This window comes from Delphinus delphis, chromosome 9 (genome assembly GCF_949987515.2).
Source record: "Delphinus delphis chromosome 9, mDelDel1.2, whole genome shotgun sequence".
NCBI classification, from domain to species: domain Eukaryota; kingdom Metazoa; phylum Chordata; class Mammalia; order Artiodactyla; family Delphinidae; genus Delphinus; species Delphinus delphis.
The window spans coordinates 94,900,094-94,916,295 of record NC_082691.1 but is presented as its reverse complement, the minus strand read 5'-3'; the positions used below and the strand labels follow the sequence as shown (position 1 = coordinate 94,916,295).

General features: G+C 43.3%; 2 protein-coding genes across 3 annotated transcripts in view; one reads left to right on the top strand and one right to left on the bottom strand.

Moving 5' to 3' along the window:
- The window catches only part of MGAM (maltase-glucoamylase), a 138,198-nt gene that overhangs the window by 95,174 nt on the left and 26,822 nt on the right, over positions 1 to 16,202 (bottom strand). The window contains exon 1 of one of the 2 annotated variants that reach the window (XM_060021019.1): positions 3,671 to 3,771. The exons of the other annotated variant lie outside the window; for it this stretch is intronic. The gene's annotated coding sequence lies outside the window, so the exon portion shown is untranslated. Of the gene's footprint in view, positions 1 to 3,670; positions 3,772 to 16,202 lie in introns of those variants that run through there. 2 annotated transcript variants of the gene reach the window in all.
- TAS2R38 (taste 2 receptor member 38) lies at positions 11,009 to 12,007 on the top strand. The gene is given in 3 exon segments (XM_060020031.1): positions 11,009 to 11,552; positions 11,555 to 11,741; positions 11,743 to 12,007. Coding segments are annotated over 3 exon segments (996 nt in total).

Genomic DNA, 16,202 nt, shown 5'->3' with positions numbered 1-16,202 from the left:
ACAGACTATTAAAATGGAATGAATTTATCTTTTTGAAAAGTTCACTTTCTTGTCCTTATTTTTCTCATTTCATCGACCAACAGAGAAGGAAGCTCAGCTCAGTGCTCTGTGATGACCTAGATGGGTGGGACTGGGGGGGGGCAGTGGGAGGGAGGTCCAAGAGGGAGGAGACATAGGTATACATAGAGCTGATTCACTTCATTGTACAGCAGAAACTAACACAACATTGTAAAGCAATTATACTCCAATAAAAAATTAAATAAATAAATAAAAAGGGAGTTTGCGATTGACATGTACACACTGCTATATTTAAAATGGATAACCAACAAGGACCTACTGTATAGCACAGGGAACCCTGCTCAATATTCTGTAACAACCTAATTGGGGAAAGAATTTGAAAAAGAATAGGTACATGTATATACGTAACTGAATCACTTTGTTGTACACCTGAAACTAACACAACATTGTTAACCAACTATACTCCATATAAAACAAAACATTAAAAGAAAAAAAAGAAATGTTGGGAACCAGTAAGACCTGCAGACCAGGTCTGATATACTGCATTTGTTTGGCATCACAATGACAAAGAATTTTGAACTAAAAGAGGAAGAAAAGGAAAACTAAGGTGTACGGAGGCCTGTTGGGTACTGACGCCTTTTGCCGACATTATCTCATCAGTATTCACAACGGCCTGACAGCTGCAAGGGTCTGAACTGCCATGCGGATATTTGTCCACTCTGCATCAGAGCCCACGCAGACCGTTTAGTATTAGCCCGAACGAATTTCAAAGATTACCACGTACAGCCCCCTCATTTTACAGACGGGGAGCCTCGGATCTAACAATTTTGTGAGGTTTGCATTAGTCTAATAACGGAATGTAGTACGTGAGTGTTAACATTTAAAAAAGAAAAAATTTTGGCAGCTATATACTTTGCTCAAGGCCCTGTACTACTCACTGACTCTATGATGTTGCCTGACTAGAGCTTTTGAAAAGTGTAGCCACTGGATTTAAAAAAGAGATGATTCAGGACAGACCAATGTACAGAACTGTGATGCTGAGAGTGGTTTGTGACCCTGGTGACACAGCCTTACTTGAGCCTGAGGAGGTCAGGAAAACATGTCTGTCTGGGAGCCATGGGGGCCATGCAACTATGAGAACTAGTAATGTGAGGACAAAGCCTCCTCCTCAGAACTCTCCAGCCAAGCCCCTTCCCCAGACCCTGTGGCCCCATGTCTGGATCACGCAGGAGCTCGGGGGCCTCCTCCCTCCTTCCAACCCCTGAAAATATGATAACCACTTCCTAAACACAAGTCAATTCAATGTTTAGTTATTATACGTGTGCTATAAACAAGCATCTATCAGAATAGCAATGACAGCAATATTTATGGAACACTGATATGGCCCATGCATTATGTTAAATGAGTCACAGGCATGATTTCAATTTCTCCTCATAATTACACTATGAGGCAGTGACTGTTATCACCCCAGTTTTACAGCTGAGAACCCTGAGGCACAAAGAGCGACTGCCCGAAAGCTGTGTAACTAACAAGAGGTGAAACCAGAATGCAAGCGCAGGCAGTCTGGTCGAGCCTACGCTGGAACACAAATGTGAGTGCTGCCTCCGTAACCCCACAGCCCAGAGCATGTAAGAAGTCAAATGGCTACGCTACAAAAGACAAGGCAGCACTGACAAATGTCACTGGAAAAAGAACACTCCCATTGGGGAGGGACAGGAAAGAAAGAAATTAAAGGCCAAGATAGATGGGAGTGGGAAAGGAGGAGAGACGTTAAGATTTTGGGGGCTAAGGGATCAGCATAAGCAAGGCACAGAGGTAAGAAAGAATGGGACCTGCTTCAGAAACTGCAGCAGAAAGACGAGGGAAGACAGTTGTGGGAAAGTCAGGAACATTATTGGAAAAGTACCCTAGAGTCGCCGCATCACCGAGATTCTGTTAACAAGAAGACTTCCACCAGCAACAGGGACCCATCACAGGCTGTCATAAACATGAAATAGATTTCTGAGCCTAGGGTTTCTCTGCCTAGGACTCAACGTGCGATTATCTGTCTCTGTGAGTCTTTACTCAGAATATTACTTCTTCCCACACCTCCAAACAGAACAAGACATATCCATAGGGAACACTGAGAGCTGTACAAGCTGCATGTCCACTGGAGTGGCCCCAAAGTATGGAACTCTGCCACCCTGAGATCCCCCATGGGCATTCCCTGAAGACCAAAGAGTCAGTGGATCACAGTCAATCCTGGGCAAGAACACCCGTCTCTCCCTGTGCAACTTTCCCAAAACAAAACTTTATTCAGGCTTCTCTTCTAAAATAGCCATGGTCTACTTCTCACGATAAATCGCACTTTTCTCTCTTTAAGGCCCTCACTGTCATTTTGACTCCACTACTCCAGTGTTTTTCATTATGCACCAGTCAACTTGGCTCATGGCTGCTTCTGCATTTTTGCCTGAGGGCAGCCCTCCACCAGGGCTGTGTCTACATCCTCTTGTCCTGTTTTCTGTGAAAACCCCTCTCCTATTGCAAAGCCAAGTTTAAAATCCACTTGGTCATGAAATTTTCTCCAAACACTCAATTCCCATTGACGTTTCCTCTTTTCTGAACTACTGAAGTAATAGTACATTCAAGAATAGTGTTCTGTCTTATGGGTGAACATACCCCAAAGTGCTCAGGGGAAAGCTAGCCTCTCATCAAGTCCCTGCTGGCTGAGTTCCCTCAGAGTCTCCCCAAAGCCAGACCCACGTGAGGAGCCTATTCTGACCTCCTGAGTGGAGAAGGGACAGCTGAGCCCCAGTGTGTGTTCTCCATCCTCCTAGCATCGAACATGGCAATGGATTCTCCCTTCTTGGAATAAAATCCTTATGAAAAGATACTCATCGGTCTGGATTTTACCAGCAATGGACTGTGGGTGGGTTAGATAATCCTGAAAGTATTCCTAAATAAGCTTATTAAAATCTGAAACAGGTAGATGTAACATTGAAATCAAGTTAAATCATCTTTTGGACACTGTTTCCATGTTAAGTCTTCAGCTGGTGGTTTAGTAGTCCCCTGTATGGTGTCATAGAAAGAGCATGGGGTTTGGAAACAAACTAGCTGGGGTCTGAATATTGGATTCTCTGCTTACTTTCCACAGACCTTGGGCAGTCATTTCAATGCTCTGAAGCTCAATTGCCCTCTCTGTACATTAGGGGTGAGAATATGTGTGACATATATTATTTTGTGCGTAAGCTGAGATAATAAGTCCCTGATATCCAGTGTCGGTTTCCCACTCCCTCCCTAACTTGTCTTTTCTGAAAATAAAGTCAAATAAAACCCAGAAAGCGGTCGCATTAGCTTAAATTCTGTTAACAACTCCTCCTTCAGTTCATCCACCCCCAGAAAGAGCCTCACTAGCCTGGGCCGGAGGAGGTGTTCTCTTGCATCCATGGACCACCGACAGACAAGGGCGGAGCATCAGTGCCTCCCACGGGGAACCACAGGCTGAGGGGGAAAAGCAGCCCAGCCCATGACTTTGTTCTCCATGGCTCCTTAACATTCCTTCTTCCCCCATCTCTCCCCCCCCCCCACTCCCAAGCACATGCCATCTCCACACCTTCTTGTCACAAAGCATCTCTCACAGCCTCCACAGCCTACAAAATTGTATAAATTGTACCTCTTTCTTTTTATCGCAACCGAGTTCCTTCTTTCATTCCCAAAATAAGCTCTTCACATCAGACGCTATCTGGCAACGGAGAAGTTGCTTAGAGTGAGAGTGATTTCCCTGCCCAGAAATGTTCAAAGAAAGGTGAAAATAAAAGAGACTTATAATGGGCATTACAACATTTCCTTCTCTTGTGAAATACCTATTATTCAGCAGTTTTACACGACCTTTCATCCTTTCCTACCTCACCCTCACAGACAGGAGTACGTGCAAACACTGGTGTGAGTCCAAGGAGAGAGTTATTAGGAATAATATATTACTTAGTATTCACCTGTTAGTAATAAAACTTTATATTTGTATAATACATTGCAGTTTTCAGAGCACTTTAATCTGTATTATCTCTCTGATCACACAAAGAAATAGAGCAGGAATTTTTAATCCCCATGTATAATGAGGAAACAAACTAAGAAAAATGACTTGCTAAAGGTCACTCAAATACTGGCCAAGTCGAACTAGTGCTAACTTAGCTTCAATCTAGTAATCCAGCGTTCACAGAGTCTGAAGTCGGTAAATCCAGAAATTGCTTTTTCAGACTAAATACTTGTTCATTTATTCAACAGATTCAAAGTTCACTCTCCACCACGTATCCCAAAGAGGAAAGCTCAGATCCCATCCATTATCAAATGCTACCATCCTTTCCTCACAGATGGATACTTAAGTCCAAAGCTTGTCCTAGAGATTTCTACCATTTCCTCCATGGCTCCCCTACCCCACGTCCAGGGAACCGGCCCAATCCTGTAAGGGACCCCAATACAGTCCTAACTCACCAGTTACAGCTGACTGGACCAGCACTGGACAGCTGATCCAACCTGGTCCAATTGGATTCTCTCTCCCGGAAATTAGGATTTGAGACACAGAGTCTGAATCATATTCAGGCTGTGGGATCATGTCATGTTACTGAGAGGCAGAAATTAAGGTTTTACTGAAAATACCTGTTTCCCCAAAGGAGAACAGGATAGACATATGGAAAGAAGCAGGAGTAAGAGATTATTCAAACCCAAAGAAGAAAAAGTAAAGAGACTAGCTACCAGTATTTTTCCTATTTCTGTTAAGACCAATACACAACAGAATTTCAGGTGATTCTCCTGCTTCTTCACCAAAATACTACTTCTACAATTACTACCACCACTGCTTCTACTACTAACCACCATCATCACCACCATCATCACCACCACCACCATCACCACCATGACCATCACCACTATCACCATCAACACCACCATTATCACCACCACCACTACCACCATCACCACCACCATCACCACCATCACCACCACCACCACCACCACCATTACCACCACCACCACCACCACCATTATCACCACCACCACCACCATTATCACCACCACCACCACCATTATCACCATCACCACCGCCACCATCACCACCATCATCACCACCATTACCACCACCACCATCACTACCACCATCATCACCATCACCACCACCATCACCACCATCACCATCACCACCACCACCACCATCACCATCACCACCACCATCACCAGCATCACCATCAACATCATCCCTTCCTGCAGCCATGTACTGTGAGTTTCTATACCTGGCAACCAAATAGTCTCTGATGGCCCTGCTATGGCAGGCTCTCATTGTCTCCCTCTGTCCAGTGTAAATACTTTCAACAGAAATTTCTAACCACTCTAGTCCAACCTACAAGCAACATATTGGCAACACTTTGCTGACTTCTACAACCACTTGCAATTGTAGGACCTTCAAATCCCCACAAAGTCCCTCTGAATTATATGGCCTCCCTATAGAATTGTGCCTTTTAGTTCAGGAATACACGTAATCTAGGGGTATGTGGTGACACACTGAGAGGTACATAACACATCTTCTTGGAAAATCAACTTTAGTCAAAGTCCTTGGAGAGGAACAGGCAATTTGAATCAATATTTGGAATTATGAAAAATATGGCAGTATAAAGTAATGGCATGCATAATTTTTTTCAACATAAAACACTGCATTTACAGAAATTTTCCTGTGAGCCTGCTTCCCCCAGGTCCCCACCCCAGGGGAAACTGTGAAAAGCAAGCCATAGGGAATGTCTTCAAGGCGCCAATAATGTCTCACAGCCACACACAGGCTCTGGCTGTCGCTGTTGCCCTCTTCTCTGGCTTGGCCTCCCTCCCCCACACACTCCCTCGCCATCCGCTCTCTGGGAATCTCCGTGTCACACCATCTCCCCTGTCTCTGCTAGACAGTGACCCTCGAAGTGTCCCTGCTGCTCCGTGCTCTCTTCCTTTCGCCATTACAGAGAAACAGAACAGGGCTGATGTCATCCAGCGTCTCACAGCTCTATCAGCTTTTACTTAAAACCTCCTCTTCCATAATTCATATTAGTGGACAAAATAAAGCTCAGAAAGGGGCCTGAGCACCTTCTAAAGCAATCCCTACCCACAGGTCCCTGCTGGGGAAAGTGACCCAGGTATGTCCCTAATCACAAGACTGGCATCTCCAGACACCGCCCGCCGTGTGAGCACCAGACAACCCAGATTCTCCTTCTGAATGGAACGCAGAGAATCTGCAGCAGGATCGGTTAGTTGCAAGAGCAAAACTGAAAGGTAGAGAAACAGAAATAAGAGCTGTGTGAGACCATCTTTACCCTCATCTCCCCTGGCGTGACCTCTCTGCCCTCCTCCCTCTGACAGTTCAAAATGGACAGGATATGCTTTAAATGCAGGAAGCAGAGACGTCCTTCCTTTTGTTTCCTCTCTTGCGCTTCCTGTTTTCTGCCTCTTCGTGACAAACGAACCTAGACACAGGGCAGGCTGCCTTTCCCTCTGTCCACTTCCTTGCTTCACATCCCCAGATGGGCAAATGGACTCAGAGCCCTTCTCACAGGCAAGTTATCAGTTAGTCATTGCGTTCAGCTTCCAGTCACAGTGGCCCAAGCATTGTGACTTAAAGACAGAAAGATATTACCTTTCTCACTTTCTCTGCTCTCTCTGGAGCACAGTAGTCACTGGTGTGGTTTCACAAACTCAGAAACTTAGGATTGAGATTCTCTTGGCTTTTCGCTCATGGTTGGAGCTCCAACCGTAACATCTTAGTTCAGGCACAGAAAGAAGAAAAGGAGACAAGGGCTTTCTAAAAAATCCCACCCAATGCCTTCTTCTTGTGTCTCATTGGCTACTCTTATCTGAAGGAAAGATGGGAAATGCAGTTTATTTTTAGTTAATATTGACATACCCAATAACACAGGGGTTCTGTTGGCAATGAAAAGGAGAGAACTAATAGTCTGCAGGCAATTAGCAATAACTACCATGAACAGAATGGCAAGTTGGATGCGTGGATTCTGCCTAGGTCTGCTGCATGCTCCAAACCAAGTTGTACCAGAGTTCCACCTTGGGAGCTTTCAGACGCTGGTCTAGCTTTCAATAAAGTAACACACACCCTACACCCCATTTCCCTGCTGCTCCTCTCATGTAATCGGAGTGATTGGCAGAGCTGGATTTGGGAATTCCCGGGACTCTTGGCTACATGCCATCTAAAAGCATCAACATCCTAACTCCTCACTTAGTAACCTTGGCCAAGATATCTAACTAACCTTCCTGAAACTCCATTTTGTCATCAGTAAAATGGAAGTATCACTACACTCTTCACACAGCAACTCTGAGATTAAAGGACATTCAGCCTGCCATAGCATGATAAATGGTGTCTAAAATTTCCCTTCTGTGACATACGCGTCACATTACTGCAGGAGTAAATCAATGACTGGGGTGAGCCTGCACGGAGAGCAGGCCAGGAATTCCAGGTCTCACAGTGGCCTGGCGCACCTCGTGGCAGCTGTTGAGTAATGATAGGAAGATTCTGGATCCCAAGCTGGCTTTGACTTGGGAAAATGGGAGGGATTACATGACTCTTCAGTTCGATTATCTGGGGAGTTCGGAGACACAAGACTCATCCGCAGGTGCCATGCTTCCTAAGAGCAACTTACCTGTTCTTTCCCACTGGTCTCAGACAACCCTCGGAGGCAGGAGATAGACAGGCCCCAGGCTGAGCAGCTGGAGTCTGTCCCCTGTGGACAGATAGTCCAAGATAAATATAATGGCAGGAGCAGGGAGGACCTGAGTGCCGCCCAGATAAAAGATAAAGAGACCACATATTTCCATTCTTGAGGTCAAGGAGACTTACCCAACTACACAGGAGCAGAAAGGCTCCTCGGGGGCCAAAAAGGGAGGGGGCGCCACCCCATAATAGGTGGTGTCAACCTTCCCATAGGCCTCTGTGCTGGAATCCATCTTGGCTAAGAGATGCACAGGCACACAGGGGAGGACCCGGAGTTAAACCAAATACGGACTCAGAGCCAGGCAAAGCGAGATGATTGGCCAGAGGAAACCCAGAAGAAATGCCCACATAAGTGATTCAAACCACCACGGAGGCGCGACTCTCTCTCTGAGCCAGCCCGTGTGCGCCTATTCACAGGTACTTTTTTCCTCCTAATAAACACTTTACTTGTTTCACTACTTTCCATTTCTTTGCTGAAATTTATTTCTACAAAGCAGACAAGCCAGGGACTTCTCACTGGCCACTGGCCCTCATGGTCTAGTGGCTAGGATTCAGCGCTCTCACTGCTGTGGCCTGACTTCAATCTCTGGTCAGGGAACTGAGACCTTGCTTCAAGCCACTGCAGGCCGAGGCCACCCAAGATCACCTCCATAACTGTCTAACCACAGGGTAAGAACTGAAGCCAGTCCCTAGGTAGGAATGGGGGCAGGTGCCAGACGAGAAGAAGCCAATCATGGATCACTTTATATTATAATTCTCACAGAAGTGAAAGAAACAGTCTTGGTCAGGAGCCCAGCCCCTCCAGTCTCACCTGCTACAAGGCAGCACTGGCCTCGTCTCACCCATCAGAGCACAGGGCTTCTTCCTACCCTGGCACCTTCCTGGGGGCAATATCCTCCATCGTCACCATGGCCCTACTTCAGAACAACACCATCCCAGTCATCTGTTTCCTGTCAGCTATCTGTCCCGTTAACATTAAATTGTTTCTTTCATTTACCTCTCTTATCTCAAGTCGTTTAGCCGTACTTTCCCATCTAAATTAAAATGATCTCTCTCCCTGAGGAATACACTCTTTCACGTATAAACTGCCATTTCTTCACAATTCCTGTTGTCTTGGCTTCCTTTCTCAAGGCCTCATGGGACTGCCCTGCTGTCTCTCCCCCTCCACCCCTTTGCTTTGCATCTAGATAATTAAGTAGGTGAGGGAGAGTGAGGTTGCAGGGACTGAGGAATCTCAGCTCAGTGATGTTCAAACAGGAAGCTCACTTTGTTCTCAGAAACATACATACTTTCTTAAAATAGCCAAGATATGAAAGCAACCTAAGTGCCCATCAACACATGAATGGATAAAGAAGATGTGATGTGTGTGTGTGTGTATATATATATATAGAGAGAGAGAGAGAGAGTGTGTGTGTGTGAAATACTACTCAGCCATAAAGAAGAATGAAAATTTGCAATTTGCAACAACATAGATGGACCTGGAGAGTATTCTGCTTAGCGAAATAAGTCAGAGAACAACAAATATTGTATGTTTTCACTTACATGTGAAACCTATATATATTTGGTGAGAACATTTAAGTTTTACTCTCTAAGCAAATTTTATTAATACAATTCAATGTTATACATTGTATGTTATACACTGGATCCTCAGACTTTATTTGTACCCTTTTACCAACCTCTCCTTATTTCTCCCACCTCCCAACCACTGGCAATCACTGTTTTACTCTTTGTTTCTATGTTTGACTCTTTTTCTCGTATTCCACATACAGTAGAAGTGATACCACGCACTATTTGTCTTTCTCTGTCCGGCTTATTTCACTTCGCACAATGTCCTCACGGTCCATCCATGTTGTCGCAAATCACAGGACTCCCTTTTTCTCATGCCTGAATAATATTCCACCGTATCCATTCATCCATTAACGGACCCTTGGGTTGTTGCCGTATCTTGGCTATTGTGAATAATGCTGCAACGAACATGGGAATGAGGACATATCTTTGAGATCCTTTTGCATTCCCTTTGGATATATACCCAGAAGAGGAACTGCTGGATCATATGATAGTTCTATAACTAGCATTTATTGATTGGACGTCATGTGTCAAGCATAATCCCAGTCATGTTACATGTGTCAATTCGGGTCATCCTCCCAACCCTCTGAGGTAGCCATTATTTTGTTCGTCATCTCTATTTCATATGAGATGAGCGAAGAGGGTTCAATAACTTGCCAAGTTCTCACAGAGAGGAAGCAGCAGAGCCAGGCCTTGACCTGAAAGAGCCTGGCTCTAGAGCCCACACTCTGAACACAGAGCGCCCTTCAGAGGAGGACATCTGAGAAGGGACAGAGGCTCTGATTATGTACACAGGACCCTCTAGGGCACTGTGAAAACTTGGCTGATATGGTGAAGGAGATGGGGGGCCCTGAAAGGTTTGAACAGAGCAATGACATGATCTTAGTTATATGTTAACAGGATCGCTATTGCTGCTTTGTAGAAAGTGGGGTATGGGAGGGAGGGTGGGAAGCAGACAGAGCAGTTGTAAGGCTTCGGCAATGATCCAGGCCAGATACCCACCCCCTACCCCTTCATAGCAAGATGCTGGCCTTGTTCATGTTAATACTCCTCTTGCCAAGCACAGTACCTGGCATAATAATGATGGTTGAATGAAATCTTTGGCAATGGCAGTCATACTAGTCATACAGGGGAGGAACCATGCACTTGTCCATATTAAAAACATAGTCTATGATCAGTCACCCTCAGGGGTGATAGAAGGCATGCAAATGGAGAGAGGCACCATCTCAAAGCCTAGTTCACAGAGAATATATGCTTTGTCTGCTGCCAGTTTCCTTAAAACCCATAAGCAAATCCTGCTCTCCTCTCCACTCATGTGGGTCCAGATGGGCATGCAAAACTGGGCTTGGGAAATCAAGACCTTGTCTTATTTGCATCCCTCATGCCAGGCCATGGTCCTCTGGGAAGGCTGTTGTTACAGAAACACCTGGGTTTATTCAAAGCTTCTGCATCACCCAAGAGATAGAACCATCACTCTTCTACTCTTATGATGAGCCTTTGTGTGTATCCAAGAGATATTCTAAAGCAACAATATCCCTCTAAGTTTACTGTCAGAACGTTTTATGCACTCACTCTGGGATAGCTCTAGAGCAAGAGCTGGATGTCTTGTAAAGGAAAGGTCGTGGCTCAGAACGTACACTTACCCTTCTCTGCTGGGCGGTGTTTGAGTCTTAGATTAGCCAAGTAAGAAGAGACATCATGGTGACTCTGACTGCCACTGTAACTGTGCCCTATGAAGTCAGGAATGCATTTCTGTTCTTTTCAGTCCTGGAGTTTGCAGTAGGGATCCTGGTCAATGCCTTCATTTTCTTGATGAATTTTTGGGTCGTGGTGAGGAGGTGGCCACTGAGCAACTGTGATCTTGTCCTGCTGAATCTCAGCCTCACCTGGCCTTTCCTACACGGGCTGCTCTTTCTGGATGCCATCCAGCTTACCCACTTCCAGTGGGTAAAAGACCCGCTGGGCCTCTGCTACCAGACCACCCTCATGCTCTGGATGCTCGTAAATCAAGCTGGCCTCTGGCTCACCACTTGCCTTAGTCTCCTCTACTGCTCCAGGACTGTCCATTTCTTTCACACCTTCCTCCTCCGCTTGGCAAGCTGGATCTCCAGGAAGATCCCCCAGATGCTCCTGGGTGCTATTTTTTCCTCCTGTGTCTGCACTGTTCTCTATTTGTGGGACTTTTTCAATAGATCTCACTTCTCAGTTGCAACCATGCTACTCATGAATAACAATACTCAATTGAGAAACTGAGAAAACTCAATTTCTTTCATTCCTTCCTCTTCTGCAGCCTGGGGTCCACCCCTTCTTTCTTGCTTTTTCTGGTTTCTTCTGGGGTGCTGATTGTCTCCCTGGGGAGGCACATGAGGACAAGGAGGGCCAAAACCAGAGACTCTCGGGACCCCAGCCTGGAGGCCCACATCAAAGCACTCGGGTCTCATCTCTTTCTTCTGCCTGTATGTGGTGTCCTGCGCTGGCTTCATCTCGGTGCCTTTGCTGATGCTGTGGCACAACAAGATCGGGGTCATGGTCTGTGCAGGGATACTGGCAGCCTGCCCCTCGGGGCACACAGTCATCCTGATCTCAGGCAATGCCAAGCTGAAGAGAGCCGTGGAGACCATTCTGCTCCGGGCTCAGAGCAGCCTAAAGGTAAGGGCGGACCACAAGGCAGATCCCAGGATGCCAGATCTATGTTGAGAGTGGACACGAAACGGGCTCTTCATAACTATGCCTCTGATTGTTCATAAAGCCTTCAGAAACCGATTCCAATTTCTTTTCTAAAGTATAACTCCAAGTCTCTCTACTTTACATCCATGATCCCACCCACAGGAGAATAAAATAATTAAAGCTCTACACATGGCCTAGGCAAGTAGAATGGCATTGGTTGTCTAGGTGTGTCTTGACAAAATGAACAAAATAGAGAAGTGAAGTGCTCAGTGTAAATTCTTTGTATACTATAGCTTACTAGTGCTTGATATGAGCCAAACCATGAGAAATCACCTCTTACGAAATGATATCTAAATCCCAAGATAGCATGGTTGGTTTTTCACATGACTGCTATTTCTTAACATGAGTGCTAGTGGGACTTCCCCGGTGGTCCAGTGGTTAAGACTCCGCGCTCCCAAAGCAGGGGCCCTGGATTCGATCCCTGGTCAGGGAACTAGATCCCGCAAGCCGCAACTAAGATCTGGCACACCAAATAAATAAATATTTTTTTAAAAAAATAGGTGCTAGCATATAATATTTAAACATATTCACTACTATGGCAATTATATTATCCTCCTCAAGCTCCACATATTCATGGAAACACAGATATGAAAAGACAAACTTGGAAGAAAAAGGTGTCATCACTTCAGCTTCAAGAGGTACTACATGAAAACGCCTACAGGAACCAGAGGATGGGTCGTTTTGCCTGAAAATGCACTGATTCAGAAATGTACATTCACCTGCTTTAGAGTGGGAGACAAAGACGGGTAGATACTTGCTCAGTGGGTGCCTGTGTGTGTCTCCTGGCTCTACTCCACTTGCTCATGAGGACAGTGCTTTGCCTGGTGCCAAGCACCGGTCAGTCTAGTTGGGGAACCTACCAAAATAGCCTCGCTAAAAGGCCTATTTGTGGAGACCGGCATTCTCTGCCTGCCTGCCAGGAATCTAGCCGGGAAGGCTTTCCTCAAATCACATCCTAAATGGCTCAGCAGAGAGAAAGGTATACCAGACACAGATCTTTATGGGCTTCAACCCAGCCCAGCCTGGTTCTGCCGGCTGTGGGTGCTGCCGAGTACTGCTTCCTCCTCCCAGGACCTGTTCTTGATAACTCCACTCCCTCCTCTCAGTTTTCCCAAATGACCCTTTTTGCCACCTCCAATGGCTGCAAAATTTGTGCCTTCATCTGGTTTCCTTTCCTTGGTGGACACCAAAGTTGTCCTAGGTTTTCCTCAAGACAGTGGTCTCCCTACTCTTGGCTTCACATTAAAATTGCCCGGGGAGCTTTTAAAATCTCGATGCCCAGGCCATTAGGAGTGGGATCACTGTGTCATAAAGCTGGTGTACATTTCGCTTTACAAGAAACTGCTGGAGTTTTCCAGAGCGATTCTAGCATTTCATGCTCCCATCAACAGTGTAGGAGAGCTGTTCTACATTTTCACCACATTTGGTATTGTCAGTCTTTTTTAATTTGGGCCATTCTAGTGGAGGTGAATGGTATCTCGATCTCGTTGTGGTTTGAATTTGCATTTCCCTGACAACTAGTAATATGGAGCACCTTTTCATGTGGTCCATGGCCATTTGAACACCTTCTATTATAAAGCTACTATTTGACTTGTTTGCCCCTTTTTTTAATATTCAGTTGTCTTTTTATTATTTCTTTGTAGAATTTTATTGATCTGCAGCATTTGTGTGTATGTTCTTAAAATATATATATATATATATATATAATATTCAGCGTGTAAAAAACTAAAAATAGAGTTACCATATGATCCAGCAATCCCACTCCCAGACATATATCCAGAAAAGATGAAAACTCTAATTCAAAAAGATACACGAACCCCAATGTTCACAGCAGCACTATTTACAATAGCCAAGACATGGAAGCAACCTAAATGTCCACTGACAGACGAATGGATAAATAAGATGTGGTATATATATAAATACAATGGAATATTACTCAGTCATAAGAAAGAATCCATTTCCAGCAACATGGACTGACCTAGAGATTATCATACTAAGTGAAGTAAGTCAGAAAGGTAAGACAAATATCATATGATATCACTTATATGTGGAATCTTAAAAAATGATACAAATGAACTTATTTACAAAGCAGAACAGACTCACAGACATAGAAAACAAACTTATGGTTACCAAAGGGGAAAGGGGGCAGGGAGGGATAAATTAGGAGTCTGGGATTAGCAAATACAAACTACTACATATAAAATAGATAAACAACAAGGCCCTACTATAGTATAGCACAGGGAACTATATTCAATATCTTGTAATAAACTACAATGGAAAAAAATATTTAGTCTAACAATCTATGAACAGGATATAGCTCTTCATTTATTTGTCTATAATTTCTCTCAGCAATATTTTATAGTTTTTAGTGTAGAGGTCTTGCATGTCTTTTGATTAAATTATCCCTAGGTATTTAATATTTTATAATGTTACATACAGTAATGTTAAATGGGGTATTTAAATTTTCATATTTCAATTATTTGCTGCTAGTTTATAAAATTTTTGTACATTAACCATGTATCTTGTCACTTTCCTAAATGAATTTAATAGTGCCAATAGTTTTTTGTAGGTTCTTTGAAATTTCATACTGAAACAATCATGCCATCAGCAAATAAGAGAACTTATATCTCCCTTCTCAATCTTTATGGCCTTTATTTAACTAATTTCACTGGCTGGAACCATCAGTACAATCTTGATTAGAAGTAATGTGAGTATACATTCTGCCTCTTTCCTGACCTTACAAAGAAAACATTATTTCACCATTGAGTATAATATCAGCTGTAGATCTCTTATAGATCTCCTTTATCAGATTAAGAAAGGCCATTTTTATTGCTAGTATGCTAAGAATTTTTATCAATGGAGGTTGAATTTATTGAAACGAGGGAATGGTTTCTCTCCTCTATTTTGTTAACACAGTGATTTATATTGAAAAAATTTTGCATGTTAAATCAGTCTTGCATTCCTGGGATAAGTCCCAATTAGTCATAATGTATTATTTTTATATGTTGCTCTATTTGACTTGCTAACATATTGTTAAGAATCTTTGCATCTATCTTAGTATGTACTATTAACAACTTTTATTCTTGGTAGACTATATTTGTTACTTGCCCTTTCAAAGAGAATCTGTGGGTTATAAACTTTATGAATCCTCTATGTCTAAAATTGTTTGCCCAGCTAAAATAGGCTAGCTGAGTATAGAATTCTACATTCAAGTTTATTTTATCTTAATTACATGAAGATATTGCTACTTTGTCTTCTCAAAAACAGTATTACTAATGTTATTCTATTTCTCATCCCTTTGCAGTTTATTTTTCTTTTCTATGTAAAGTTTCTCCTCAGAAGTGAATTTCTTTCCATTATTTTCTTAAGTTTCATTTTATTGTTTCTAGTTATGGGTGTTTGTTCTTCTGTTTGTTTTTCAATCTTGCTTGGTAGCCAGAGAAACCTTTAATCTTAGGAGTCATGTTTTCTTCACTTTAGGAAAATTCTTCGTCATATTTCTTTAATATTATCTCCCCTCTATTCTCTCTCTTTTTTCCTTCTGAAACTTCTTTTAGCTGAATATTTAGGTTCTGGACCTATTCTTGTCTTTGACTTTTCTTTAATATTTTCAGTATTTTGGGACATGTTCAGGGAAGTTTCTCAGCTCCGTTTTCTAGCACATTTTTTAATCCCTTTGTTTTTTTTAATTAAAATACATTTTTTTAATTAATAGAATTTTTATTTTGTTCTTCTTCATAAGCACCTGTTCTTTATCATAATGTTTGGTTCTAACTCTTTGAAGCTAGTTTTTGGAAGAAGTTACCTCCTTTGGCTCTTTGAGAATATTAAATATTACTTTAAAATCCTTTTTAGGCTGCATTATGACCTTTAATTCCTAGGTTATATGTTCCTTTGGTGGTTGAGTTTATCTGTGTTTCTGTAAAGACATTGGTGTTACTTAGCAGTTTTGTCATTCTTAGCTGTTTGTACAGGAATTCTTTCCACACTCTGTGGCAGGAATTTCTCCTAGTGTAGTGGCTTCACAATTGTGTAGATACTAACCTTGAAGATGACTTAGCTTTAGATTTGTCTGCTGGGCAGAGACATATCAGAATTTGTTTCCAAGAAACACAGCCCTAGTTCCCGCTTCACGATAGTAAAGCAGCAGACTCTGTGGTGGTTT